The 27,776-nt window shown below is 43.7% G+C and overlaps 1 protein-coding gene across 7 annotated transcripts in view; it reads right to left on the bottom strand.

Moving 5' to 3' along the window:
- CADPS (calcium dependent secretion activator) overlaps positions 1–27,776 on the bottom strand; it is a 415,573-nt gene that overhangs the window by 14,471 nt on the left and 373,326 nt on the right. For all 7 annotated transcript variants that reach the window (XM_074344558.1, XM_074344560.1, XM_074344559.1 and 4 more), the window contains one exon: positions 23,652–23,759. In XM_074344558.1, coding sequence (XP_074200659.1) covers positions 23,652–23,759 — 108 coding nt within the window. The remainder of the gene's footprint in view (positions 1–23,651; positions 23,760–27,776) is intronic.

The raw sequence follows: 27,776 nt of genomic DNA, 5'->3' as shown, positions 1-27,776 counted from the left end.
TGTAAGGTTTCTAGAATAGTCAACTTCATAGAACAAAGAAGGGTGGTTGCTAGGGGCGGTGGAAGGGGGAATGGGGAGCTATGGTTTAATGCATATAGACTTTCAGTTTTGGAAGATGAAAAGCACTGGATGAAAACCTCCAGTTTTGGAGACTGGTTGCACGACAGTGGGAATGCACGCAACGCTACTGAACTGTACCCTCTGAAACAGTTAACCTGATCAATTTTACCACAATTAAAACAAAAAGAAGGGAAATGAAAAATCACTCTCCATACTGAAAGGGAAACTGCTTGAGAGAGAGCATGGCTATGTAGCAAAGGACATATTCTAATCTGGAACACCTAACTGTGTTTCACAAAAGCCAAAAAAAAAAAAAAAAAAAAAAAAAAGACATGTATGAGGAACCTGGGACTTCCATTTAATACCAGGACGGAGACAATTTCTCCAGGCCGAGTTCTGAGACTGCGAAGAACAAAGAACAAAATCTGGTAGCATTTGCTCAGTCACTTATTGGGCTTATTTAAAACATGCCACGGGGCCAACATTTCTAAATCTGTGAAACAGAATTAAATGAAGCCCAGAGACGAGAACAGAGAATCCTCCTAGAGGACTGGGTCCAAACAGCAAAAAAAGGATGCATTTTTCACACTGCGTGACACGTCACCTCATATGTTCTCACGGAGACTCGCCGTCCCCTTCCCGACCTCCCGCCTGCCCCACGATGTTCCCAGCCCAGCCTGATCTGATCAAGCAGCACTCAGCACCCCCAGACCCCGGTTCCCTCTGCCCCAAAGGGCAGCAGCTCCCCCATCCAGAATCATTTCCCCCAACAGCAGATTTATTACGGTTTGGAATGTGTGTTCAGGAAGCCCTTATTTTAGGAAACAATTAAGTAGAATTAGGCTAATAATGTGAGGCAGGCAAAGCTTTTGCCCTTTGCTGAGAAATAACTCCTACATGGAACGGTTATACTCATAAAAATCATGTATTTCTTAAATGCCTCAAAATGATCTTTGCACCAAGCTCGGCAAGTAACACTGCCCCACTGAGGAGCATTTATTCCCCAGGCTAAGGAGGATTAATCTCCGCGTTTGCTCCACCAATGTCTTCCTCTGGTGAAAATCCAGTACAAGGCTTTGGGCTGGAAACAGAAATTTCTGCAAGCGGGAATTTCACAGGAGGCTTAATCTCCTTCCCCAGCTGAGAGGGTGGCAAGGTGGACAGGAAGGGTTGGGTGCCCCCTGCCAGGCACACATGGGGGCCCAGGCCAAGCACCTTCGTGGGCCTGTCCTTGACCGTGAGGGAGGATGGGAAGGCCTTTCTTCGGGTGGCCTGGACCTCACCTACCGAGGGGACATCCGCCCCAAGCCCCCAAGCCTGCACCTCCTCACAGGAGCCATGAATGGGCCTTCTTCTGGGCCAGAAGCTATACATTTCCCACCTCCAAGCCTGGGCAGGAAGTGACCGCTGGGCAAAAGAGGGACACGGACCCTCCCGTTGGACGCTTTGTCTCCTTGACAACACCCCAGCTGGTGGCCCGAGGAACAGACTTAATTTCTTTTCTTTCTCTGCCCACCCTCCCCGCCCCATATTTCTTTCCCTCCTTCTCGAGACGCAAACGCACGACATCCAACATAAAGTTGCCGAAATAGCAATCTTGTCTCTGAATATATAAATCGCAAAAATTGATATGAATAAATCTGCAAGTAGCACACTGATTGTGGCACATTTTATCAAAAAAAAAAAACAAAAAAAAAAAAACCCAGCTCTCAGTGGCTCGGTGGCTTGGGGGGCGGGGGGTTGGTGTCATTACACGTACAGAAAAACATCTGCAAACTCCCAGTTTCTTTACTTCGAACTGAATGGAGGCATGACCTCCTGTTCCTTGCCATGAACCCTGAGTTCACACTCATATTTTACATGTTACAGGAAGCCACAGCTCACCCCAGGGGTGCTGCAAACAGACACGCCGCCGAAGCCAGATGTAGCCCCCCACCCCCCCACCCCCCTCGCTCCTTAATGCACCTGAAGGAGCCGGCGGGCGAGTCGACATTCAAAAGCTGACATGCTCGTAGCTTAAGGTCACTTCGGATTTTGTAAAGCGGAGGACAAAACCAGGAATGCTTCTAGGGCTGGGCTGTCAGCGGGGAGGCGGAGGGATTACAAGAAACCTGTGACTCTGCCTCTTTCTGCCTTTGCTGGTAGATTTTTTTGTGCGTGAACAAGTACCATACAACAGATTGGGTCTCGTATAAAGGCCTGAGACTGTGCAAGGGGCCCCCCGCTGGGCCTCAGCTGTGCTTGCAATTAGCCATAGGCACCGAGGGATTGTTGTTGGGGTAGCGGATGGCGATGCGAAGTGACAAGTTTTATGGGGGAAGTTGGGAGTGGGGATGCTCGCCGAGTTCCTCTTTCTTTCCTTTTTCTTTCTTTCTTTCTTTTTTACTTTTTCTTGTTCTGCAAAAACCCTTCCTCGGGGAGGCTGCCACCTCCCGTGGCAGTGAGTGCTTTTTTTTTTTTTTTCCCCTCCCCCTCGTCATTCAAAAGCCTCTGAACAAAATCGGTGAAAGAATATTCTTCTCGGTGCTTCAGAATGCGGGTTTTCTAGGTCAGAGCTTCCTCGCTGCCCTATTTAACGTCAGAAATACCCATTTGCCTCAAATTAGCAGAGATCTGGGAGTTGAGGGCAGGAGATTAAGTATACAAAATTACGCAGCAGGTGACGGTGGGGTGGGTTTGAGGGTTGAGAAGTCTTTAAAACTGACTACGAGACATTATATACTTCTGACAAAAGAACATAGTAATCCTACCTGCTTGCTTTAACCACTGTTGTGTGCCTATTATTACGGGCTTTAATGCTCAGGAGAGCAAAACTATTGCTGCTACTACTCAATTACCATAGTAACTCACACCACTGACCTCTTATCTCAAGGCTCCCAGCCCGGCCAGACCAAGCGAAAGAGTTGGTATCTTTTTATTTATTTAAACGGTGACAGATACATGGACGGGAAAGCTCCAGGGGGAGGCTACTCTTCTCTTTGTCCAAGATCAGAACTTGTTTTGAAATTCTGTGTCAGGGCTTTTCACCTTTTGAATCCAAGGTGGTTCTGAAGTTTATGGATTTGAGGCGGTGGGACGCCTTCTAAAACATGATGAACGCGCAGAACAATGGCCAATAAGAAAATAAACATGTGTGCATCAAAGACCAGCAGCCTCCCAGCTGCACGGAAAGTCCCGCCTGGGCCTCCAGCTCCAAAGTTTGGGAGGAGGAAAATGGGAGGCTTTTTACTGGGGAACGTTTGCTATTTTATCCTATCGGTGGGGCTAGATGCAGACGGGACCACTGACTACCCAGAGGGATTTAACTGCAATTTTTTAAAAAGGAAGTAAAAATGATAACTTGCTTAAACTTTTCCAGCTTTGCATTCTCCCCTGGGCTGTGACCGTGTTTGTGATGCGTCTACGCATCCTGTATACTCTGTCTGAAGAAGACAGGTGATTCAGCGTCACGCGGTTACCTTAACATATTAAACGCTCTGAGAAGTCCTGCAGTCAAGAAACCCACTGAACTTGGCTTCATATTTTCCAAACCTATTTGACTAAAGAACCACTTTCCATGAGCCACCTAGTAATGTCTTTCAGGGTACTTCTGTTCCTCTGAATCCACTTGGGAAAAAAATTTTTATAGTGACATTCCTAGTAACAACGAATAACAGTAATAAAAAATAACGAGTAAACATTTAGTGAGCACCTTTTCTGTGTCAGGCACTATTCTGAGCAGTTTCTATGGATTAAACTCATTTAATTCTCCTAACCACCTCAAGAAATAGTTACTTTTTAAACCCCACTTTACATTTCTAGAGCATCTCATATTTACAGGAATTTGTTCTCTACGAAAAAGAGAGAAAAGAAAATGCATTAAGCCATATGTAATAAATTGGCTTTTAATGTCCACTCTATTTTTCCTGCTCTGACTCTCCAGAAACTATGAAGCCCATGGGCTCCCCAAATGCAGATTTTGTTTTTCTCCTATAACTCCATGCCCTATTGTATTTCAAATTAAATGAAGAGTGAGGCCTGACTCCCCGCAAAATGCCCCCTCCTTTGAACTTCAGGTGCCCAAACAGCGAAATATACCTTTCTCCTCTGTCTCTCTTGATTAGCCTCCAAAGCCCTGCGGTCCCGAAAGAAAGAATCCAATTTCAGTATCAAAATGAGATCTGTGCTTGCCTGTACACAACATGACTTCTGAAACTGCTGGACATCTAAGTAATTGAATAAAAATGTAACCAGTGGTCAAACCTGAATGAAAGATGGACCATGGGACCAACACCAGCTGTTTTCTAATACAGCTGGTTGACCAGCAGGACCTGTCACGACAAATCAGGACAAACTCGAGTCCGGGACTTAGTGTTTTAGCAAATGACAGAAGCTGATACCTAGCTTTCGGCAAGCAGACTCAGGAAACTGCGATCTTTAAGGGAAAAGGAAAAAGCTCTCTTAGGTACCTGGATTTTCTCAGGCTATTTCTTTTTCCAAGAGATAGAACTAATGAGCCCAATGTGATTAATCCCCAATCCGCTTCAAGCCAGGCTGGGTCTGCCACCTGGGCTGCCCAAGGCAGGTGTGCAGTGTGGACATGAACAAACTCACCACCGTTAACAATACCTTTCTCTGGGGCCTATTTTTCTCTGGATATGTTGGGGATTTAGTCCTGGGCCTCCCTGTGCATTGAGAAAATGGACCCCCATGCCTTCAGCCTCTGTCCTCTCAAAGGAACCCACTGTTTCTGAGAAAATGTATAGTTCCAATCCAAATTCCCACTTCAAGTCATCTCAATCACTTACAGCTCAATTGTGCCGAAAATGAAATTCCAGTTTTCGTGGCACATCCTACCACCTATTATCCACATGAAGAGCGGGAATAATTCATCTGAAAACTATTCTCTGATACACACACAAGGACTTCAGAGGTAGGAGAGAGATTCGTCCCATGAACTGAAATCAGATTATTCACAAACAGCACCTGCCCACCCCCTGACTGCTCCTTAGGACCGGGGAAGTGCATGTAGAGCTAGCCGCATTAATTCACAAGCAGATTGATGTAAGCAACTGAATCAGACATTTGCATACCATATAGAAGTGATTATAGAAATCAGACTCTAAAATAAGGGTGGTAGCTCCTGTACAGAACAGAGAGATGAAGCGGGGTGCCAACTCTGTCTTTTTCAAACGGGGCTGGTTAATCACATTAGGGCTAACTCCATAATTTGCACACATTAAACTTTCTCTCGTCATGACTCACGAGAGTCTTGTGAGTCAAAGTTGAAGTTCTTATGCAGGAAAATTCACATTGACCTCGGGGACTCATTTTCCTGGACTGAGGTTGTTTTAATCTCTACTCTCAATATTTTAAAAAAAAATAAATAAAACCACACACAAAAAAACCCCACGATCTGTACATTCCTATAATTTCCATCTTATTCCCTGGAAAGCATTCAAGTCAACAGGTAAACGCTGTAGGTCAAACCACCCAGCTAGTTTCCAAGCAGATGATGACAGTTCACTAATCTATCACCCAGAAGGCGCTGTCCAGAGCCCCAGGGTCCCGAGACCACAAAAGCCAACAACTATAACTGGGTCCAGAACCCCTTTCCAAAGCCTCTAAGCGGTTATTACATGAGATCTATGCAGCTTAGGGAACCTGGGCTCCATGCGGAATGACTTCTCATAAGGAAAGGGTATGATCTTTTTAGGAGCCAGAGACGGCACTGATGTTTCCAAAAAGCAGTCAATGGGACAACACTCAGATGCTGGTTCAGGAGCATTGGGTTTCAAGGAGAAGCCAGAGTCGCACGAAGGCAGGAGAAAAAGATGGCAGGAGATTGGGCAGAACGTGGCAGGCGGACTGGTCAGATTTCAACTCTTAGGAGGAAATATTTAGGGGTGCACAGTGGCTGCCCCTATAAAGGAGATCAGAAAACAGGTTCTGATGCCTGGGGCTCGAAGATGAAGAAAAGAAAGACAAAGTGCTGCTTTTTCAAAGTTAACATGTGTTTTCACCACGTACAGCTGGGCTCTGCTTCCCAATGGCCCCCTTTCCTCTTGCTTTATTTTTAATCTCTGGAAACCATATTCCCCTCTTACTACTTCTCACTGAGTGTAACTCTAATTTTTTTTTTTTAATCTTTCTGGGAGGGGAGAAAAAAAATCACATTTGCCAGATCACTTACCCAAAGTTTATCCTGGGGAGCCCACCACCCCATCTCTTCTCTAAAAAGGGCAGAAACGTCAGACCATCGTCCTAACATAAGACACACACTTGACCCGGCTGGGTGCCCTGACCATCCACAGATGGTTTTGGGTCCACCAGCCAGGAGACGAGACGTCTGCGGCAGGTCCCCCCCATTGAAGCATTCAGATGGGTCTCGGACCTGAGCACATAAGAGTTAAACTGTAAATTAGCCATGAGTTAATATGTGCAGGCTGGATCCCCCTGCCTTGCCATTAATGCTTTCCGTCCACAAGGCTCCCTCCCCCTTCCCTACACCCCCCCCTTTTTTTTGAGGCGACAGAATAAGAAATTAAACACTTGTGGGTTCATTCGAAAGAGTGAATGAAATTGAATCAGCTCTCAGTACTTGAGGCGCCCAGCGAGTGCCTGAATGGGGCAAACCTCCTAAGTTGAATGGAGTGTCTTTTGGGACCAATTTGTCTCTTTTCACTCTTTATTCTTCCCTTTTTGCTGACAGATGTACAAAGGCGGAACTGCGCCGTGCAGCTTATCCGCAGGCGCCCGCAGCAGCTGTCACTTTTGTCGAGCAAGTTAATCAAGCAAATGCCACCATATCCCACTTTCTATAAGGAACAACATGTTATAGACAGTAGTCTTGCTAGAAAGAGACTTTATTTTAACTTTGATTGGCTTGCTTCCCCCGTCCCTCCCAATGCTTTCCCCCTTCCCCCCTCCAAAAACAGGAGGGGGAACGGGGTGGGGGGGACTGTGCCCAAGCCAATGATTTAGCTATGATCACGTTAGATGTAATAATAATATTGTGCGGGGAGTTGAAGAGTTGATTCAGAGTTCCTTCCTAGGGACTGAAGGGTGCCCTGGGTTTGGGATTTTTAAAATTTTTCAATTTTTTTGAGCCAGCTCCTGCTGCTTGTGCTGGACTACGAGGCTGTGTGTCTCAAGTTATAAAAAGCAAAGCTGAGGCCAGAAGACAGTATTATGCCACGGATGTCTCGGGTTAATTTTACTCTTTTCCTTTGTCAAGCAGGTTGTGTTATTTACATGTTTCTTTTGATAACCCCCTTGCCTGGCCACGCTTGCAAAGACCGCGCTGAACACATAACAGCACGTCTTTGTGCATCTCAAGTTCTTTCAGCCGAATGCCCAAATTTATTTCTAATGTGCAGCAACAAACGCAAACAGGCCTCCACGTCTCTAACGCTGTGTAAGCCAAGTGGGGAGCCTTTAAAAGGATTCCAGCACATCCACGTCCCCGTCCCCCGAGCCGCAGCGCGGTCACTGCTCTTTGGTGGCGTCCAGAAACCACAGGCAGGAGCGAGCTTCATTAAATCGTGTTCGGTGCTGACCTCAGCTGCTACCCGTGAGCCCCCACTCACTTAGAAAACTGAATGCCTAAAGCAGACATATTTTGAATAAACAAACTCTTTAGAAAACAATGCATGGAGAGAACTTTTCCACTGGCCAAGGGATTTGGGACTTTCAAGGGTTGGCTGACAGCTGATGATCTATCTGATAAGCTCTTAAAAGCTTTAAGAGGGAAAAAAACCCAATTTCTTCCTCCCTTCCTTCCTTCCTCCCTTCCTTCCTTCCTTCCTTCCTCCCTCCCTCCCTCCTTCCTTTTTCTTTCATCACCTTGTCACATTGTTTATTGTCAGCTTTGGCTGAAAAAAAGTCAAGGAAGGACTTTGGTGAAACCCGATCATAAATTTTCACATCGCTGACATCGGAGGCTTGATTGGATAATGACCACGTAATGATTTAGTTGCAACTGCATTTGTATTATGCATGGATTGTATGACCGCGTTATTCTGTAATTCTGGATTACTTTTCCCCTCCTGTGAAGCACTGCTGACCTGTGGAACCTCCCAGTGCCATTGAAAACGGAGCTACAAGTCCATGGGGCCTCGCAGGAAAATCCTGGGCATTGTTGTTGAATTCTACCACTGTGTCAAGATTTGCTTAAGGAACTTAAGCTGCCACCCTAAACCATTTATCAACTGTCTGGGATGGAGCGGTATCGTGTTACCATCATTCCCCCTCGCCCCAAATAAACCACAAAACTGTATTCTTGGGGGATAAAAGATCTTAGACGGAACGCAGAGGGAGATATAGACGGAAAGCTGAAGCCCGCCCCTCGGCTGGGCATAGGGAGCAGCGGTTTCTGCAGCACATATGGTGTGCAAGCTTCCCCACCGTGCTGTGGTCCCTCTCCACTGAGGATGGGGTTTCACCCTCGCGTGGGCACAGTAGCGCTTCCTGGGGTCTCCCACCTCCAGGTCTAGGATCTGCTGGGGTTGGTGGGACCCTAGCCCAGCGACGATGTCCTCACATTGAGGAGGACGCAGGGTTGAAGCTTCATTAAGGGTCTGCCTGATCAGCTAGGCAACTCCCATCATTGTTAGTGGACAGACCGTAACTAAATAAACCACTTCCCATCAGGGGTCCATAACTGCAGCTTCTGTCTTGAATACTGTGGCGTTGCCACGCAGGAGACAGAGACTCTGTTCCAGGACCATCCCCGGTGGGTGATGGTGGGCGTGCAGAGCTCTCCGTGGAGTGGGAGTTTGGGGGCTCATCTTTGTCTAGGGTTGACTTTTTTTTTTTCCCCCAAAGACATTACACTTAGGTGTCTACTCTGCATCAGAAAGAAAGGAATTCAATTCAGGATTGATCACTTCCCAGGCTTCCAAATTTAGAGAACTCTATTTACCTCTCAGTGACTCAATATCTTTATCTGTAAGAATCTACCTCACAAGGAAGTTATGGAAGTTACACGAATGATTACATTTAAGTGCCAACAATGGTACCTGGGACACAGATCGTGCCCCATCAGTATTGGCTCTTATCAGTCTCCATACCTGTAAAATGGGGTAATTAGGCACTTCAAAGAAATAACTTCTTTCACAAGGTGATGTGGTTATCGCCAATGTACCGTCAGGAAACATACATAAAAGAAAGTCTAAATACATTGTATCATTATTGTTAAACAGCCATTTATCAAACCCCTCAATCAATGGGTATCTTTCGCCCTGTTGGTCCTTGCCTTTTAGGAGAAAGCTGTCCTTTTCCCTCCCTCTAAAAGTCCTCTTTGGGACTGAATCAAAGAGTAGCTTTCAGAATGAGTTTTGGGCTAATAAACATCTCAGCCTCATCTTCCTAAGGCACAGGGTGGGAGAGGAGCACTGTGTTTGGAGTCCAGGGAAGTTATGAATAGTGCAATCCCAGAAAAGTCACTCCTTTTACCTCTTCATGACTGGACAGTGTCACTTGGGGTTAAGCACGGTAAAGCCAGCGCCCTGAAAGATCTTGCCCCAGAGAATCAGATTCTGTTTCAAATGCTCAGTTAAGGCAAAAAATAGAACTCAGACATTTTAGAAACTATTCCAACAGCAGGGGTTGAAAGAGAAAAGATTTTCCAATTCATCTTCAGATTAACCAAAAAAAAAAAAAAAAAAAATCAAATGGGCCAAAACAATTCATTCCCCATGAAATTAACCAGAACACTGCATGTTCAAGGCTTCTGAAAAAAAAAATCAAGTGACAATCGCAAAAACCCATAGTGAGATACTTAAAGGATTTAATGACTATCTTTGAGTTAGAATTGGAAACAGACAAAATCCTTGACGTGGTCCACAAGATGGGCTGGGGATTCATCAATGCCTACTTAACACAAAGCTACTGAGGGTTTACACAAGCCAGAACACGGCAGATGCAATGGGAAATAAGATAGGTACCATCACTGCTCTTGGGGGCGGGGATGGAAAAACCATAGTTTCAAGGGATGGGGTCCCTTTGGGGTCCTGGGCAAGCTCTTTTTGGACCTTAGGTGCCTGTCTTAAAAATGAAAGTAACAGTAACATCTCCTGTCTCCTCATACGGTTGCTATAGATTAAAAAAAAAATAAGATTATTAAGTTGTTTTAGAGGACACAACATAGGGAAGATATTAATAGAAATAAGAGAACTTAACATGTCTTTCAGTATCTTTTCAGTTATCTTTTTTTTTTTTTGTAGAACTAAAAAAAAATTTTTTTTAGGTGGGGAGGTAGTTAGGTTTACTTATTTTATTTTTTAGAGGAGGTACTGGGGGTTGAACCCAGGACCTTGTGTATGCTAAGCATGCACTCTACCACTTGAACTACCCACCCTCTCTTTCAGTATCTTTTATCCCCTAAATCAGGCTTTATCATCCTTACCACTGTTGACATTTTGGGCCAGATAATTCTTTGTTGGGGGGGGGCTGTCATGTGCAGGGTAATGTTTACCATCTATCCATCAGATGTTAGTAGCGCCCCTCCCCACCCTCCCTGAGTCGAGACTGTCAAAAATGTCCCCAGACATTTCCACATAAACTCTGAGGAGACAAAAATCACCCACAGTGGAGAAACACTGCTCTAAATCAACAGTTCTTGATCGGATTAAGCCCTTGGACTTGTTTTAAAAATACAGAAGCTTGAGCTCTATCTTAGATCTACTAACTCAGAATCTGTGGCATACAGCTGGGATGAATATATTTTCAAAAAAAAAAAAAAAAAACAACAAAAAACACATAACCCCAAACCCCAAACTAATTATGATGGAAACAACCGACAATTTATCAACAGAGGGGTACCTGCGACATATCTGACCACGAGTCCTCAAAATGGCAAAGGTTATCAAAGAAGAACCTATTGTGATACACAACTCAATATAACGAGTTAGTATAGATAGGAACCCGGAACAGGAAAAGCACATTAGGTTAAAAACTTAAAAAGTATGACTAAACTATGGATTAAAAAAATACCTAAGTAATTCTGATACACACCCCTGGTTCAGAAGCACATGTTAAAAGACAGAACAGTATCTATTCCTATAAAAAGAAGTTAGCCCGCAGATTGTGGGGCTGCTAAATGCCTACGAAGCAAACACGCAGACGCATAGATTAGAGTCATCATAACCCAGGTTTAAGTTCTGAAAGTTCCCCTCCAAAGAAAAGTCATGCCAGTGCTGATGAAGCTACAGAGGTGGTGAGTCAAGGATGCTCCTGGAGGAAGCAATGATGTCTCCCTGCATAGTGCCTGAGCATAGACTCCTATCTCTTTCTCCTCCTTAGATCCCAGTTCAAGCTGGGCTGCCTGGATCAGTAGATCTGGGCTGCCTCTTCTGAACCGCTACCTCGGAGACTCCGTCCCATGGGGAACTTGCTCGTCTTTCAGACAGACTTTCTTTAGGGATCCTGCGGCACACCTGGGCTCTTTGCTCCTCGCAACGACATCCTCTGACCATTTCCATCTCTGGCTTTTCAAACTCCCGTCCACGCGGAACGTGTCACTACTTTTCTTCTCTCCATGGGCAGAGCCTGCCTTAGCGTTAGGCAAAGATGTGCGCTGGCTTTGCGCGTTACCACCGCTGCCGATGGAGATGACAACATCAAGGAGGGACATTTGTGCAGTCGTTTCTATGTGCCAACCATTACTATGGTTTACGCATTACCTCATTTAGTCCTGCTAATCCAAAGAGCTACATCCCGTTTTTAATCTTCATTTTTACAGAGGGGGAAGTTGAGGCTTGGTAAGGCTAAGTAAGTTACCCAAAAGGCACACAGCTAGTGAGACCCAGAAACTGACCTCGGGGATGTCTTACTGCAAACCCCGTGCTCTCAATGCCTGCGTGATGTAAAAGATCCAGTTCCTTAAAGACTCCATAGGCACTTTTTTTTTGTAGAAGGAAGCTGTTCTTACTCATTTAACCGACACGATTGGAGTTTCTATTGCAATACTTAAGTTTCAAGGGAACTACACGTGAATGAGTGTTAAGTTCAAGCTGAGAAAGGTAGGTGTTAATGATTCTTTGGTTTTTATTTTCTAGACCCTAAAAATATGTCTTTGAATGAAGCTTGTCAAAGGGATTTCTGAGACTAGTTTCTGATAAATCTGCCAAGTAGAACATTCTTTGGAGATAGTCATTGAAATTCCTCGATGAGAGAACGAGCCACAGACGAAGCTCATGATTTATCCCAAAATTTAAACTCAAATAGGTGATTATCATTAAAGACAAAGGATTTTTAAACTATTGCCATTTTGAGCTGGATAATTCTTTTTTGCAGGGACTGTCCCGTGCATCGAAGGATCTTTAGCAGTCTGCCTGGCTTCTGCTCACTCGATGCTAATAGCACCTTTCCATCTGAGACAACCAAAAATGTCCCCAGACATTGCTGAATGTCTGGGGGGACCTCTGGGTGAAAAACACTGAACTCCCAGACAAGCAAGGAACCTAACAGCTGCGTCTTTTCTCTTTAACAGGATGGTTTCCTAGGCCAAATAATGCATTTTCTGAACAAAAAGAAGTGATGGTTCTCTTCCTTAAAAGGGGTGTAAGAAGCTAAAGGATGTATGAGGCAACACGGTGAATATAACCAGCATTTTGTAATAACTGTGAATGGAGTACAGCCTTTAACAGTTGCATAGAAACTTCTTAAAATTTAAAGAAAAGGCAAGAGGAAGGAAAACATGGACAGAATTTCACATGAAAACTCATGAATTTAACTTTGCTTACTCTACAAAGCATTTGTTCTTTTCAAAAAAAAAATTTCTTTACACAAAAAAATGAGAGGGGCTTTTCTATCCTGGTTGGCATGGAGATCTGGTAATTAATAAAAATCCCATCCTGGGCAAGACCTGGAGGTTTGCTGGGACAACGGGCATCAGTCCAGGGATGGTCAGAGGGAAAATTTTGCCAAAGGCAGGCGAGGGGCAATCCAATGTGGGAAGTGACACTCTCAGCTATAAGCCTTCTGACACGGGGATATTTGAACTGGTGGCGAGTCGCTAGACTCCATTAACTGGATTTTTCGTTAACTCGGCAGGAGTTTAACAGAACAGGAGGCTGTTAACTGTTCTCTTCTGAACTGGGAATTGGGAATGAATGAAGTATTCATGTTGAGCCTTCTTTTCAGGTTTTTGGACACTCAAAAATAACTTGTAGCCACCTGGTAGAAGCAACTTTTTTTTTTTTTTTTAAACCAAGGTCCGGGTAGAATTATAAAAAGCAAAGCATAAAAAAAAAAAAATACCCAGGGAGCTACATTCAATATCTTGTAGTAATCTATAATGAAAAAGAATAGGAAAACGAATATAGGGATGTATATGCATGACTGAAATATTATGCTGTGCACCAGAAATGGATGCAGGATTGTAAACTGACTACACTTCGATTAAAAAAAAAAAAAAAGCAAAGCGAAGCAAAGCAGTCGAGGGAAGCCAAAGCGGGAATCCGCACGGCTGATCTAACACACTACTCCAGCCCCTCTGCAGGAGGGGGACTGCTCTGGGGAGGGACAGTGAGGGGGAAAGAGTCTTGGATGTCTCACAAGCTGGTCCTGTCACGACATGAAGCCCCCAGACATAATCTACTCCCAAGATGGGCACAGCTCCAAGCTAACTCCCGGGTTGACAAGTGGACACTTTGTTATTGTTGCTGCGCATGCTCAAGTGCGTGTGGTGGCGGCGGCAGAGGGACACGCGACGTGCGAAGGGGTAGAGCTCCCTTGTGTACCTGGAGCATTAACCTCTCTTCTGGTTCATCCAGATCAGTGCATCTCAAACAGGAGCGATCTTGCCCACCTCCCTATTACAACCTACACATTCTACAGTGGGCGATAAAGTCATTTCCCTGGTTACCACCAAGATCTGTGAGAGATGGAACAGAACACATCAGGTTGCAACAGACAGAGCGTAAATATTGTTCCGTAAACTTTTGTTTTGGGTGCATGCGTGTGTGTGTGCGTGTGTGTACACATATGTATGTACTGAGTTGCAGTGCAAACTTTGCTTCTTACTGTGAATCTTGGGCAAATGAGAAAGCCACTGATCTCATCCAGAGCTTCTCAAACTTTAATGTGCCTTTGAATCAACAGAGGATCTTGTTAAAATGTACACTCAGATTCATTTCGGCCGGGGTCAGGGCTGAGATTCTGTACCTCTTATCAACTCCCAGGGGAGGCTGATGCCAAATGTCCTGGGACCACATTCTGAATAAGAACCTAGATGATATTTTAAATGCATTCGTTAAAAAGTTTTGGGCCAGATGATTATGACTTTAGGTATAGACAGTGAAATTTTTTGATAGTAGCCTCTACAAGGCCTGGCAAGGAGGAAAACCATTATTCGGTTAATTAATGGGAAGTATTTGATGATTTAGTACATCTCGTACCTTGCAACACAGTGCGATAATATTTGTTCCACAAATGTGCCGTGGCTGCTGTGTGTGTGTGTGTGTGTGTGTGTGTGTGTATGTGCATGCATGTATATGTGTCTGTCACTTACTGCCCCCCATGCTGTAAGTCTGCCACAAGAAAATAACAAATCTTTTCTAAGACACAAAAGTACTGGGCGGGTCGTGTCAGTAAGGATACTGTGACCTTAATGTAACAGAGCAATCAGCCTGGCTTCTTAGAATGATTATTGGAACATTCTCCGCTGGGAAAGAAAACAAATTAACTGCGTTCACCAAATGTCTCCTGGAACACAGAAAGCTGTTCTGATAGAGACTCTTAGCAAAACTCTTCGTCACACACAAGCTCCAGAGAAAATTCAAGACTGGTTTTATGCAAAGTTCGCCTGAAAGGAGATGAGACCTATTTCTATGAATGGCTTTAGAAGCAGCAGCTACATTAGAAAGGACTGCTTGAAGACATGTTCCCTGAGACAGAAATCTGTAAGGATGATGCTAACAAAAAAATAAACCCTTCCTTCTGGCTGGTAATAACCCATCTGATACAATTAGTTCAAATAATCCAAATCTATTAATGTCCCCTTATCCTTTCTGCACGTACGATGGCCGTAACCGCAAATCGCCCAGGCATGGACAGAAAGAAGCCTTCCCGTGTCCATGTGGAATAGAACCGTGTTTCCAAGACTCCAAAAGCAAACAAATCAGTTGTTACCATTTACTTATTGTGACGGCCATGGGGCAAGACAGGAGTCACATGTGAATATGAGGTTCATTGCAGTAGGGCATCAGAAGCCTCAAACACGCGACTTTCCATCCCCTCCCATCCGATTAGAGCTTGCTTTCTGCCATGTCAACGATCAGAACCTTCTATTATTCATGCCTTGCTCTTCCGGCTTAATATTTTGTTAAAATTTCGAATATCCCAACAAGGGCAGTACTAAATCTTCTTCATGTTAATAGGGAAGGAAAGAGCAAATCTGCTCAAAGCAGACGTGGATGATGGGAAATAGGGAGGTCATGAAGACACTGGGTTTTTAAGGGGCACTGGAAAGGTCCCGAGTCCAAGGTTCACATCCAAGAACCAAAGCCCTAATCATATGTGCCTGCGTGTGTGTGTGTGTGTGTGTGTGTGTGTGTGTGTGTGTGTGTGAGATCTGGGTGTACGTATTCCTTCTCATGTTATAAATCAGGGTGAGAAGAGCAGGTCTTCCATATCTCATCTTCCTCTCACTCTGTGTCCAGTTTCCATATCTTCCTTGGGGAAGGACCCCTCTACAGTCCTAACGGATGGCCCAGGTCATGGCTTAATGGTCAGAATTTGCTTTGGGATTCAAAATCAGGTGGAAAAAAAAACCCGATTGTCTCTCCTTTGCGAACAGCCTCTCCTGGTACATTTCGGATTGGCTTTCCTGTATATATTTCCTGTATTTGTTTTCCTATATATATATATAATCACACAGGTTCTGAAGGCTAGCCTAGCAGCCTGGAGAACACGTTCTTTTTGCCTCCTGGTGGAGGATGACAGGGACGAGGCCATAGTTTAATTAAAGTTTGATCTGAAAAGTACTGAAAACGCAGCATTAGACTGACTTAAAGGGCTTAATTTCGGATTGATGACTGCAGGGAAAATCCTAGCAGAATCAACCAAGAAACCTTCCTAATGATCTAAGGGAGGGGAGGGTGGAGTGGGGTGGGGTGGGCAGGGTCAAATTTCCTAGTCCAGGAAGTTCCCAAAGCAGTTACAGTGAGATAAGACATACTAGACTAGCTATAGAAACAATAAAAAGACCGTGGTTTGCAGGAGTTTGGGGAGAGGGAGGGAGGGAGGAATGAATAGATGGAGCCCAAGGGGTTTTTAGGGCAATGAAATTATTCTGTATGATACTATAGTGGTGGCTACATGTCACTATGCATTTGTCAAAACCCAGAGAATGTACAACATCGAGAGTGAACCCTAATGTAAACTATGGACTTTGGTTGATAATAATGCGCCCATGTCGGTTCATCGATTGTACCAAATACGCCACACTGACGAGGGATGTTGAGGGTAGGGGAGTATATATGTGTGGGTGGGGAGGGCTATGTGCGAACTCTCTGTATTTTCTGCCCAATTCTGTTGTGAACCTGAAACTGCTCTAAAAGAATAAAGTCTATTAAAAAAAAAAAGAAAAAGAAAAAGAAAAAGGAATACCAGCCCAGGACTTCAGATTTACCCACCCAGCTCAGACATCGTGCCTTAATACAGGAAATAAAATCCCTGTGGCTCCTCACACAGCCAACTTCCACCCTGGCCTCTGGATTTCTTGTTGGTCGTTATCTTTGTTTGTTGTTGTTGTTGTTTTTTTTAACTAGCTTTAGAAATTCTCCTTACGCACAGAGAACAGCTTTAAAAAGCTCTGGTTGAATTATGCTGAGTTACTAATTATGCCTAAAAGAGCTACTTGGTTGAATTCAGCTTGATATAATTTTTTTTTTTTCTTCTCAAATCAGTTCTATGTTTAGATAGTAATAAACTCCTCCAGTCTGCAGAACAATTGGCACGGCGGTCCCTTTAGCAAGTCAGGATCACGAAAAAAGGGCCAGTGCTGGTAAAGACACATTCAAAGTACATCGCAGCCACATAAAATGCACGGCTCGGCCTCGGAGCCTGGGTTGCCCAGACCAACTGCACGGAGTATTTTGGGGTCAAGTGGGAAATTTGGAATGTGGACAGGGTATTAGATGAACACTTGCTGGCACAGAAAATAAAGATCACTAACTTACGAACAGCAATTTTTTTTTTGCTCACTTATTTTGGTTAAAAGTACATACTGCACATAAGCACATAGAAAAAGATCCAAAGAATAAACACTCAAGCAATAATCTCTTCGTGCTGGGAACGTAAGACTTTCTTATTTTTGCTTAGCTGTATTTTCTAAATGTCTACAGTGTACATTTATTTCATCTGTGATAATAAAAGGTATTAACTACTCCTCCCCATCCCTCCCAAATATTCTTCACGTTTAGAAGGTCAATTCTGATTTCTTTTCCAGGGCACTGTGGTTTTGTTGAGGGCACAGGGCTAGGTCATTTCAAAATCATGGCAAGGAACAGAGTTCAACAAGATGATGATGACGATATGATAAAAGACTTGCTGAATTTTTAACTATGCCCGTCAACATCCATTATGGTATTTAGCCCTCCAACAACTGTAAGAAGTCACCTTCTTTACAGCTGAGGAAATTGAGGCTCAGAGAGGTTAAGTCATTCACCTGAAGTTAAACAGCTCAGAAGTGGCAAACCCAGGATTCCTTCTCCTGTCTGGCCTACACCAAAGCCTCAGTCCTGACCACTGCTCTTCTGCCTGTTTCAGAACTACTTATCACCGAACGTAAAAAGGTACCAGGCTGCTGTACATCACGTAATTCTAAGCAAGCTTGGGGTTAATGTCTGAAAGTGATGCGGAGAGTCTTACAACACCTTGGAACGGGGACAGAGTTTTGTTTAACAAGAAAAAAAAAATGATGCCTGGGGAAAAAAAGCCTTTCCATTGCAGTGATGAGGATGATGATGACAAAGTGATGATGGTGATGGTGGTGGTGGCAGCGGCGACGGCGACGGCGACCACTTACCAAACGCCTCCTCAGAGCCCGATGTTTGCAGTAGCCCACGGCACCTCCACCCTCATCTCGGCTCCACGAGAAGGTTCTGCTTATGACCATCTCTGTTATGTGGCTGAATCAGCTGAAGCTCCGAGAGATTAAATACCTTGTCCAAGGTCACCCAGCTCGTAAGGATCAAGGGTGAAGTCTGAAGGCTCCGGAAGCAAGGCCGGTGCAAACCACACAAGCGCTCCCAGTAAGGGGCAGGCAACCCTGCTTAGTGCTTACGGAGGACGCAACTCAGTGTCTCAGTGTCTTGAATGCCATATGCCTTGATTGTCTAGAATCCCCCCCACCCCCCACCGCCCTGAGACCTGCAACCTGTATCCTGCTGGTGAATCTTGTGTGCCTTTCCCCACTTTTGCACTTTCGGAAGCAGTTTTGTGCCTTTGGAAGTGGTTTCCCTCACCTGGACAGAAGCGATCTGCCTCACAAGGTTATCACCTAAAACATCACGTATTCCTTGTTGCCTTTTCTTCCGTACTTACTTCCTTGAGCAAGACGGCTCCTACTTTGATTGAGATGTGTTGACATGGGTAACGCTTCTGTAATTTAATCAGGTTATTAAAAATAAGCTTATCGGACGCTTCACGTGGAAGGACAGCAAATATATTCTAACAGGCAGAGGTTTCATTTTTCAAATTAAAGGGACATACTCACACTCAGTTATTGTGCTGACATATAAAGTGGACAAATATATGATTCGATAATGGAACAGCAAATTAAAATCTGTGCCAGGCAGGGGTCTACAGAGCAGGCAGCCCCATCAGGACCTGACCAGGCTGCCTGATTAAGTGCTTACGAGGCGGTTTGGTGAGGGGCCCTTTCCTGATCTGATAACTGCCACGGAGAAGCCAAATGCAGAGTCAATCTGCAAATACTTAATCCCCCAGAAGGCAGATTAAGTGTATAAGTGACCTATATAATCCATGTATCATCTCCCGTCAAATGTTCCCCGGGCCTGGTTCACAGTGACACGGGGGGCCCGCGGACGCGGTATTACCCGCAACGTGGATGCCATCCAAGTTCGAGATGGCTTTTTAATCACTCATCCTCCGAGCCTGTGAGGTTTAAGCAGATGAATTCATCCTAAGCACATCGCTTTTAATCCCGATTTTCTTCTCAGTCTGTGTCTTCAAGAAGTACAAGGAGGAAAGAAAATAAATTAATTTTTGTTTAGACCTTGAAATCTTAGGTGCTTCTCTTGATGATCTGATCTCTAATTTCAAAAAGCGTGTTTTTGTTTCGGGGAAGATGGTGAATTAATCACCGGAGAAAGGGGGAAAAGCCATCTGCATGATTTACGGACACTCAAGCTTTAAACCACTGTCTTCGAGTTATTTCTTGGGCTGCTGCTCTTGGAATATGGAGATTATTTCATCTCCATATTTTATGTTTTCTCTTAAAAGTCAGCAATAATTTTCGAAGTGGCCAAGCTCCCACTTGAATCTAACAGCAATAGGATTCTCTTTTAAAAATTCAGCATCTTTAATATAATTTAAATTCATTGTTATGGTACACATTGGAACACTCCTTTGCTCTAAACCTCCGACTCTTTTGTTTCCAATCATTATAAACTGTTATTTTGCAGCAAATGAAACCAGTTTACAATGGCATGTCATTTTTTAGGAAAAAAAAATTACAAAAACACAGATGAAAAAATGTACAGCTGCCTATCTGAAATACCAAGAAAAGCAGTTTGAGGATTCTTTTCCAGGCAACACTGAATTTGGGACCATTTATCTTTTTCTTAAATGCATGACTTCAAAAGTTGCTAGCATTTTATAGAAGGACTATGTAAATCAATGATTAATAAACAGGGGAACTTTCAGTGCATGAAAAAGATCTGGTGAGGCAATGTTATATCTGACGGATTTCTTCAACCAACCTAGAAAAATGCCTGCTTAAAAAAAAAAAATTTGGTGAAGATGAATTTGGAAAGCTGCTCTTAAGTTACATAATAAAATAGATAAAAATGCAGAACATTAAATATAGAACCCCAAATGCTATGCCGATAATCTCCCACAAGTACCCAATTCCAGCCAGAAGTATAATGACGAGGCAAAGGAAAAACCAGCTCAGACAGAGAGAACGAGCGAGCGAGCGTGCGCACACTGAGATAGTGGCCTGGTTTTCACCAAAGATGTGCTCATTAAATGACCATCTATTAGCCCAAATATTCTTAGATACAAACACACACTCATGCCACCCAGCCTTTTCTACAAGGTACACTCAGAAAGGCACAAAGTGGGAACAACCCCGAACAGCAAGAACTCAAAGGACTTATCAGGTAAATAAAACTTCGACTTTGAAACACAGCTAAAAACACAACAGGAACTCCGAGAACATGCCTCTGAGTGACAGATGCCAGCAGGAACTAAAAACCAGGGAATGACACAACAGTCAAAAATCAACAACCCCCAGACAGCAAACAATCTCGGAGAGAATATGTATTTTTTTTTCCTCCTTCAGAATGCTAATTTTCTATTATTCATTTTTGCCATTTATCAAAATGCAACAATTTGGAAGAGGAACCTCTCAGATCAACAAGTTTTTCTCATTAGCTTTCTGCCAATTGTTTAGGAACCTGCCCGGGGACCACTGTCATTAGGAATGGAACTGAAAGGATCAGCTCATCCTAGCAAGAAATTTAGGGTGGGAGGCTTCACAGAACCTTTTCGCCTTAATATTCCGATTCCCTTGTTTCGCTTGGTGGACAAGAGTCCCTTGCAGAGCGTAATATGCAAAGAAATAAACACCATGCTTGAGGAAACAGAAGCCGAAAATAATCAAACATGTTGGTAATCTGATGTTTTGCCGCTAGATTATAGAAAAACAGTAAGTACTGAATTAAATTACTGGGGCTGCATGGTAATGAAGCTTTTTGAGAAGCTTTGGGTTTTTTCGAATGACAAATGTTTCAAATCCATGACAGATTCAAGAACTTCTTTTGCACTGCATCAGTTAGGTTGCCTAGCACCAATATTCTGTAAGTTAGGGGAGCAGGTTATTTGGGAAGAAAGGAAGTAAATGGCAAAGAAATTCATTATGTCTAAATAAGCTACTGAAAGATTTTTTTCCCACCAGGGGCAGGGGAGTGAGGTTCAGTGCATGATTGCAATGGTTAAGTTTTAAAATCCGATACTCAGGGGAGCGTAATTAAGACTCCCCTGGGAAAAACATCATTGGGACAATACGAGACTAAATTGTGGGGATTCCTATAACGTGACTGAAGCCACTTTATGCGGGTCAGTGTTACTCCACAAGGGACTTGACATTCTTGTGAATTTTTAAGTGACCCTAAACATAATTTGCATCCTGAAAAACATCTTCTTGGTGATGTTTCTTTTCATTACGAATTCACAGAAATGACCAGAGGGCTTGAATTTGCGTGTGTTCTTCAACAGTCAGGCAAGTCCAGTTTCACCATCTGTGCTAGCCAAGGCTACACTCTTACTTTTTAAAATAAAGACTCTGTTGTACTTTGCCTTTAAAATTACCCCAGGAAAGGACAATTTGCCTTGCTGCCTTCAACCAAGCTACCTTAAAAAAAAAAAAAAAAATTCCCCCTTGTACTTCTCATTAAAAAAAAAATAAAGAGGGAAGGGTGGGTTATTTGTCAGTGAAGCCACAGGCTTCACTGCAGATTAAATGTCAAATTCAGGACTAGATGTTCGAGAAGTTTTCGAGAGCACGGGGTTACTCACACACACGCTCACACAGGAGCACGCACGCATATGCACGCGAGGGCCACACAAAATTGAGAATCAGAAGATACCGATCAAAGGGAAAAAAAAAAAAAAAAAGAAGGCAACCTAGGCATTGAAAAGAACAACCCACAGGCTTCTCGAAAATTTGTGGCTTGGAATTTCATTCAGCGGAGATGGGCAGAGCGTCCACGCTCCACCCTGCAGACCCGAGGGGGCTGCCTGCCGGCTTTCAATGCCTATTGGCTGGGTGATTGCGCCCCAGACATTCTAGGCTCGGTACTTTCAAAAAGGCACGCATGCAGAGAAGGGAGAAGACCCGCCGGTGAGCTTTATGCATGTATGAGGCATTCTCAGTGGATGTGGGCCATGCTAGAAGATGTACACAGGAAGATTATTTGATTCTAATTCATGCCACTTGATATAATGTGATAAAACATTTGACATGAGAGATAAGTTCCATTTTAATCCGAGAGAGGACGGGTGGGAATTCAAAAGTAAGAAGGGTCTTCTCGAAAAAAGGTGATGCAGAGGGGACAGCGGTATTGAGCACAGAGAGGGGATGATTGGAAAAGGGGGGAGGGGAAAAAAAAAAAGACAGGAGCCTTTTCAACACACGAGGAAAGCAAATGAGCTGGAAGACAAAGCAGATAAAAGTCAGGAGCTGCAGATTCTTAAGCGGTGCCAACAATGAGCTCACTGAGCCACGGAACAAACACACACACACACACACACACACACACACACACACACAAACTCAATGTAAATTGCTGAACACAATCACAGAAAAATTATAGAAACACGGATTCCATAGTAGACCAAAACATTAATGTTCGGGCTGGCACTAAAAATACAGAAACCTGGACAGGAGATGCTCACGCTGCACGAGACAGAAGTAGGCTGTACATTCAGAGCCACACGGAGACAAATACGTCCGCGTCCATGCACTCTGGCCGGGTCTACACTGGCAAACTCGGGCCGGGTCTACGCTGGACACTTGCAACAGAATCTCTGGCTAAATTAGGCAGTCCCATCTGCTTTGGCCTGAAGGAGACCGAAGCAGATTCCTTTTTTTTTTTTGCTCTTTTGCCTCAGTGGCTTGCTTTGGAAGTACAGATGTCGTCCCAGTGGAAATAAGATTGCTTGGTAACTATTAACCCTCAGAAACCTGCTTTTTCTGCAGTTCGGTCTGGCTCTGGCAGCCTGCTGGATCTGCTGTTTGTACACCTGCTTCTTCTCCCAAATTCTCAAGTGGGTGGAATAGGGTGAGGGGCACCTCAATTTAGAACTGCAAATGACCAAGGAACGATCATAAAGGATTTGCCAAAACCCAGGGCTAACTAAGGATTTCTCGTCTTCCAGAAACCGATTCGTCTTGGAAGTGGTAACAGTGCAACATTTACTGCACAGCTCCACACCCCAGCTGGTGGCAAGGAGGTCCCACCCTCAGGAGAGGGGGCTGGTCCCAGCCTCCCAGACAACAGGGAACATCTCCCTAAAGCGAGGCCAGATTGCAAGGAGGAGAACCATGACCAAGGAAGGTCTTTGCCAGTGAGAGGAAGCTGCTTCACAAGCTTCTAGCAGAAGCGAGCCTGGCTGCTGCGAGGCTGTGCGCCGTCCTATGTATCACACAGATTGGGACTGAGACAGGGCCACGCCAGGGTGGGTTCGGAACAGACACACGACAGAGAAGAGCCTAAGGCAGAGGGCGAGGAAAAGGTTTTGCTTGCATCGGGACCGATCCATTTTCTCAAAATGTGACTTATCCTCCTGTCTCTTATTTTGTCACATTTTGGAGGGTCTCCTCCTTGGCTTTCAAGGAGGAGAAGGCATTTACTTACATCAAATAACCTTTCTATATACATCTCCTCATTGACCTTATCACGAAGGACATCCTGAGAGTGGCGGACGAAAGTCACATAGGCATCGGCCACGTCCATCCCGGGTTTCTGTAAAGAGACAGGAAAACATGAAAATGGAATTCTCAGACAGTGGCTCTTCTTCGCCTCCCCGTGCAGTTTGACACCCCGTGCCTCAGCCCACCATCCCCGCACAGCACTTGCCGGAGTTTCAGGCTCTCTGCAGGAGCTGAGAGCTAACCACAGCACACGATATTGCTACCCACAGCCTGGCCGGAGAGTCCAGGAACTGATAACTCCAACCTCCTGCTCTTTCCAGAAATCCAACCTGGCTAAGAAGGGAGTTGGGATTACAGGTGTTTATAGGTATTTTTTTTCCTACTATTAATTTTTTTTTCCACCGAAGATACTCTAATGGATAAATCTTCACTGGATAACCCAGAGATATTTCTCTGGTTTTTCTCTGGATTGAAACCTCCATTGCAAAATACTCAAACATACTCCGTCTTCTACTCTCTGATCTTAACGTAACATTAGAAAGTTGACAGCCTTCCCTGACCCCCTCTTTGAAAAACTGAGAAAGTGCCAAGTAAAGAAACTGTCTTTTAACCGATACCCCCTCTGACCCAAGTCATAGTCTTGGGGGTACTTTAACTTGAGTATATAATGAGTATTTCCTAATTTCCTAATCAGTTTCCTCAGAGGAGACATTCAACTAGTTGTCACTGCTTCCCAGTACAGCCTCATAGTCCAAGGATTAAAAAAACATGGGGAGGGGGAAGAATTTGACTTTTAAATAAATGAGATTTTCTGGAGAGGTAAGCAGGTGGTTCATCCAGTAGTTACAAAATGATTTATTGTAAGGAAAAAAAAATAAAGAAACTAACAATGTACACTGCTTGAGATGTTGCAATCAAAGTTACCTCCAAAGAAACCTATTAAAACACTGTAATACGGGTCATTAGGAGAGCTGCCATACACCCATTAAATTTCCACAGTAGAGATGTATGTTTGCTAATAACTAAAAAGATGAGTTTTCATTACTGTGATTTACCTTAGATCACAAAGTATCATTTCTCTACAAGACGTGACTGTCAGGCACTGCAAATTGAAGTTAGTTAACACTTCTGTGTAATTTCCAGGGTGAAAATGAGGGAGGTTTGGAAACAGTAGGACTGTGTTTTTTGTTTTTTTTTTTTCTTTCCTGATACAAAGCAAACAATTATCAAGCAAAGGGCCAATGCTTGGCCCCTAGGGTGCTAGTAACATTTCTTAACACCTGCTGGAACAATGACAAGGTATTAATTTGAAAAACAATGAGGACAACCCAAAGCCACAGTAGTCAACTGTTACGCTTTCAAGCAATTTTCAGCAAATGGATTGAGCAGGTTGTGTGATGGTCCTATAATTGTTGCAGTTTCATGATACGAAACAATAGAGGTTCTCCAATGAGATGGAAGTGACAGCTATCAGTTCTCAACTGGCACCTCTCTCCTTCTCTCCCTTTGGCAGCCCTGCGTGGAAAGGCATCCTCAGTGGGGATGGGGACCCCTACCTGGGGCACTTGAGAAACTTCTTATTACTGTTTGCATTTCTTCCCTGATGCTAGTGGCAGATACAGCCTTTTCCTGGACACACGCAGCCATCTTAGAGCTAAGATTCAAAGCCAAATTCAGCAGATCTGTTGCTAACCGTGCTCTTCAGTAACCATTATTTTCACCTCTCCTTCTCTTCTCACTAAATTACTGTCCTTAAAGGGGCATTTAAATTTCAAAAAACTTGACCGGAAAAAAAAAAAAAAAATCAGTGCGGTTCAGCTTACCCAGAGAGTTAAAAAAATAAAACAAAACTCCATGGTTCTCCATCTTTTGACTTTTATTTTTCTTCAGAGCACGTACCAATATCCAACATTGTACTATATATTTATTGGTTTGGTTTTTGTCTTCTCTCATGAGAACATAAGCTCCATGAACACAGGGAGTCTATTTGATCTATTTTCAATTGTATCCTTGGCACATAAATGATGCCTGGCACAAAGTAGGTGCTCAGTAAATTTTTACTGAAGGAAAGAAGTCATGAATGAATATGCTCTTCCTCCATTTCCTTGTCTAAGCCTCTCAGTCACACTGTGGATTTTTACTGGATCCCCCCACAAATTGGAACTTGTGAAAATCATTTCAATTTCCCTGGGCCTTGGTTATACCATCTGTAAAATGGGACGTACCCTACTTACCTTCGAGGATGATTATAATCAACAGCTAAAATAATGGATGTGAAAATGCCTTAAAGCCATAAACTGCTATACAAACACGAGCTGCTATGATTCTCCCCCTCCCCCATCAAACACACAAAATTATATCACTTCATGGCCTTACCTACCTTTGGAATCTACTTTGGAGCCAAGAAGAAAAAAGGGGCTTTGGAAAAACCAACACCAAAAAAAAAAAAAAAAAAAAAAAGACGGAGTCTTGGTATGAAAATGTGTATAATTTTCTCAGAGTCTTCAGGTCCCTGCTCACAACCATCTTCCTTTTGAAACAGATTTATGTCCAATTCCAACAAGTCTACTTTCCCGCCTTTGGTGGACCAGGAAGAGGGATGAGGGATCCTACTGGGAACAGGTGTGCTGATAAATGAGCACTGACTCTCTTCCTGATGCCCTGAGCTTGAGGGAAAAGGCTGCCAAGCTGTAGACCAGACATGTACACCCAGCAGCATGAGGTTTGGGGCCATCGAGGGCAGAGTCCCCTAGACCTCAGGAGCCCCTTGGGGGAGTGGGTCGCTATGTGGCCACTGGGGAAAGACACAGTCACAGTGGTGATCCTTGATCACAGAAAAAAAAAAAAAAGGTTAAATTACTGTCAGCTTCCTATTTTAAAAGGCAGGGAAGGCTGTGCAGTGCATTCTAAGTCGATTTCCAACCAAAATGGTTAAAAACTGTTTACAGACCAACAAGCTAACTTGTAGTTACAGATGGAAAATAGTTTTGACTAAACAACCAAGGCTAAGAGATAAATTAAGCTCTATACCACATTGCTATCTACACACAATGGGAACAACTTTAGGCGATGGCTTTTAATATCTCACAGTAACGCTGTTTATTTTAAATGTGGCTTGGAGAGACTGATGGAACAGGATGTAGGATGTAGGATGTAGGTTTTAGAAAATAATTAAGCACACAACGAATAAACAAATCTCTGTTTGATTAACTCTATCCATGTATGGAAAACATCATTTGTGAGGAAGCCACTTGGTGGCTTGGAAAACATAGAGCGTTTTAATCAGAGCTTGTTCCTCTCAGGATATTTCTGAGCTTGAGGAGAACGAATTCAAATTTCCAGCGTCCTAAGCAAGCCCTAATTAGGAATGCAAGTCTGCTTTGTACGGAAGGGTTGGATACTACATCTAAGACAGAGAGATATGCTTTGGGGATTATGCGATATTTTGTATGTCTAGTATCAGTGCTTCTTTCTACTAGTGTAGATAATTAAGAGATAACCTCTGAGGTAATGAACTACTAGTCCCCACAAGAAACTAAACCAATAGACCATGCGCCAAAAACCTTACACGGTAACAGAGGTGAACTCAGAGCCTTTGGAGCTAGAAACAAGCAGAAAGGTGATTTTATCCAATGGTTCTTAAACCTGGCTGCAAATGAGGACATGGGAACCTTTAAAAAATACCGATGCCTACAGCAGCACTGTATATGATTACCAAGACATGGAAGCAACCTAAATGTCCATCGACAGGTGACTGGATAAAGAAGCTGTGGTATATTTATACAATGGACTACTACTCAGCCACGAAAAAGAATAAAATAACACCATTTGCAGCAACATGGATGGACCTAGAGATCGTCATTCTAAGTGAAGTGAGCCAGAAAGAGAAAGAAAAATACCATAGGATATCACTTATATGTGGAATCTAAAAAACAAACAAATGAAAAAGGACACTATGAACTCATCTACAAAAAAGAAACAGATTTGCACACATAATAAACAATCTTATGGTTACTGGGGAAAAGGGGTGGGGAAGGGATAAATTTGGGAGTTTGAGATTTACAAATGTTAGCCACTACACATAAAAATAGATTTAAAAAGTTTCTTC

Source organism: Camelus bactrianus, chromosome 17 (assembly GCF_048773025.1).
Source record: "Camelus bactrianus isolate YW-2024 breed Bactrian camel chromosome 17, ASM4877302v1, whole genome shotgun sequence".
Lineage (NCBI taxonomy): Eukaryota > Metazoa > Chordata > Mammalia > Artiodactyla > Camelidae > Camelus > Camelus bactrianus.
Note: the sequence above shows the minus strand (reverse complement) of the source record. Positions and strands in the feature narration are given on the sequence as shown.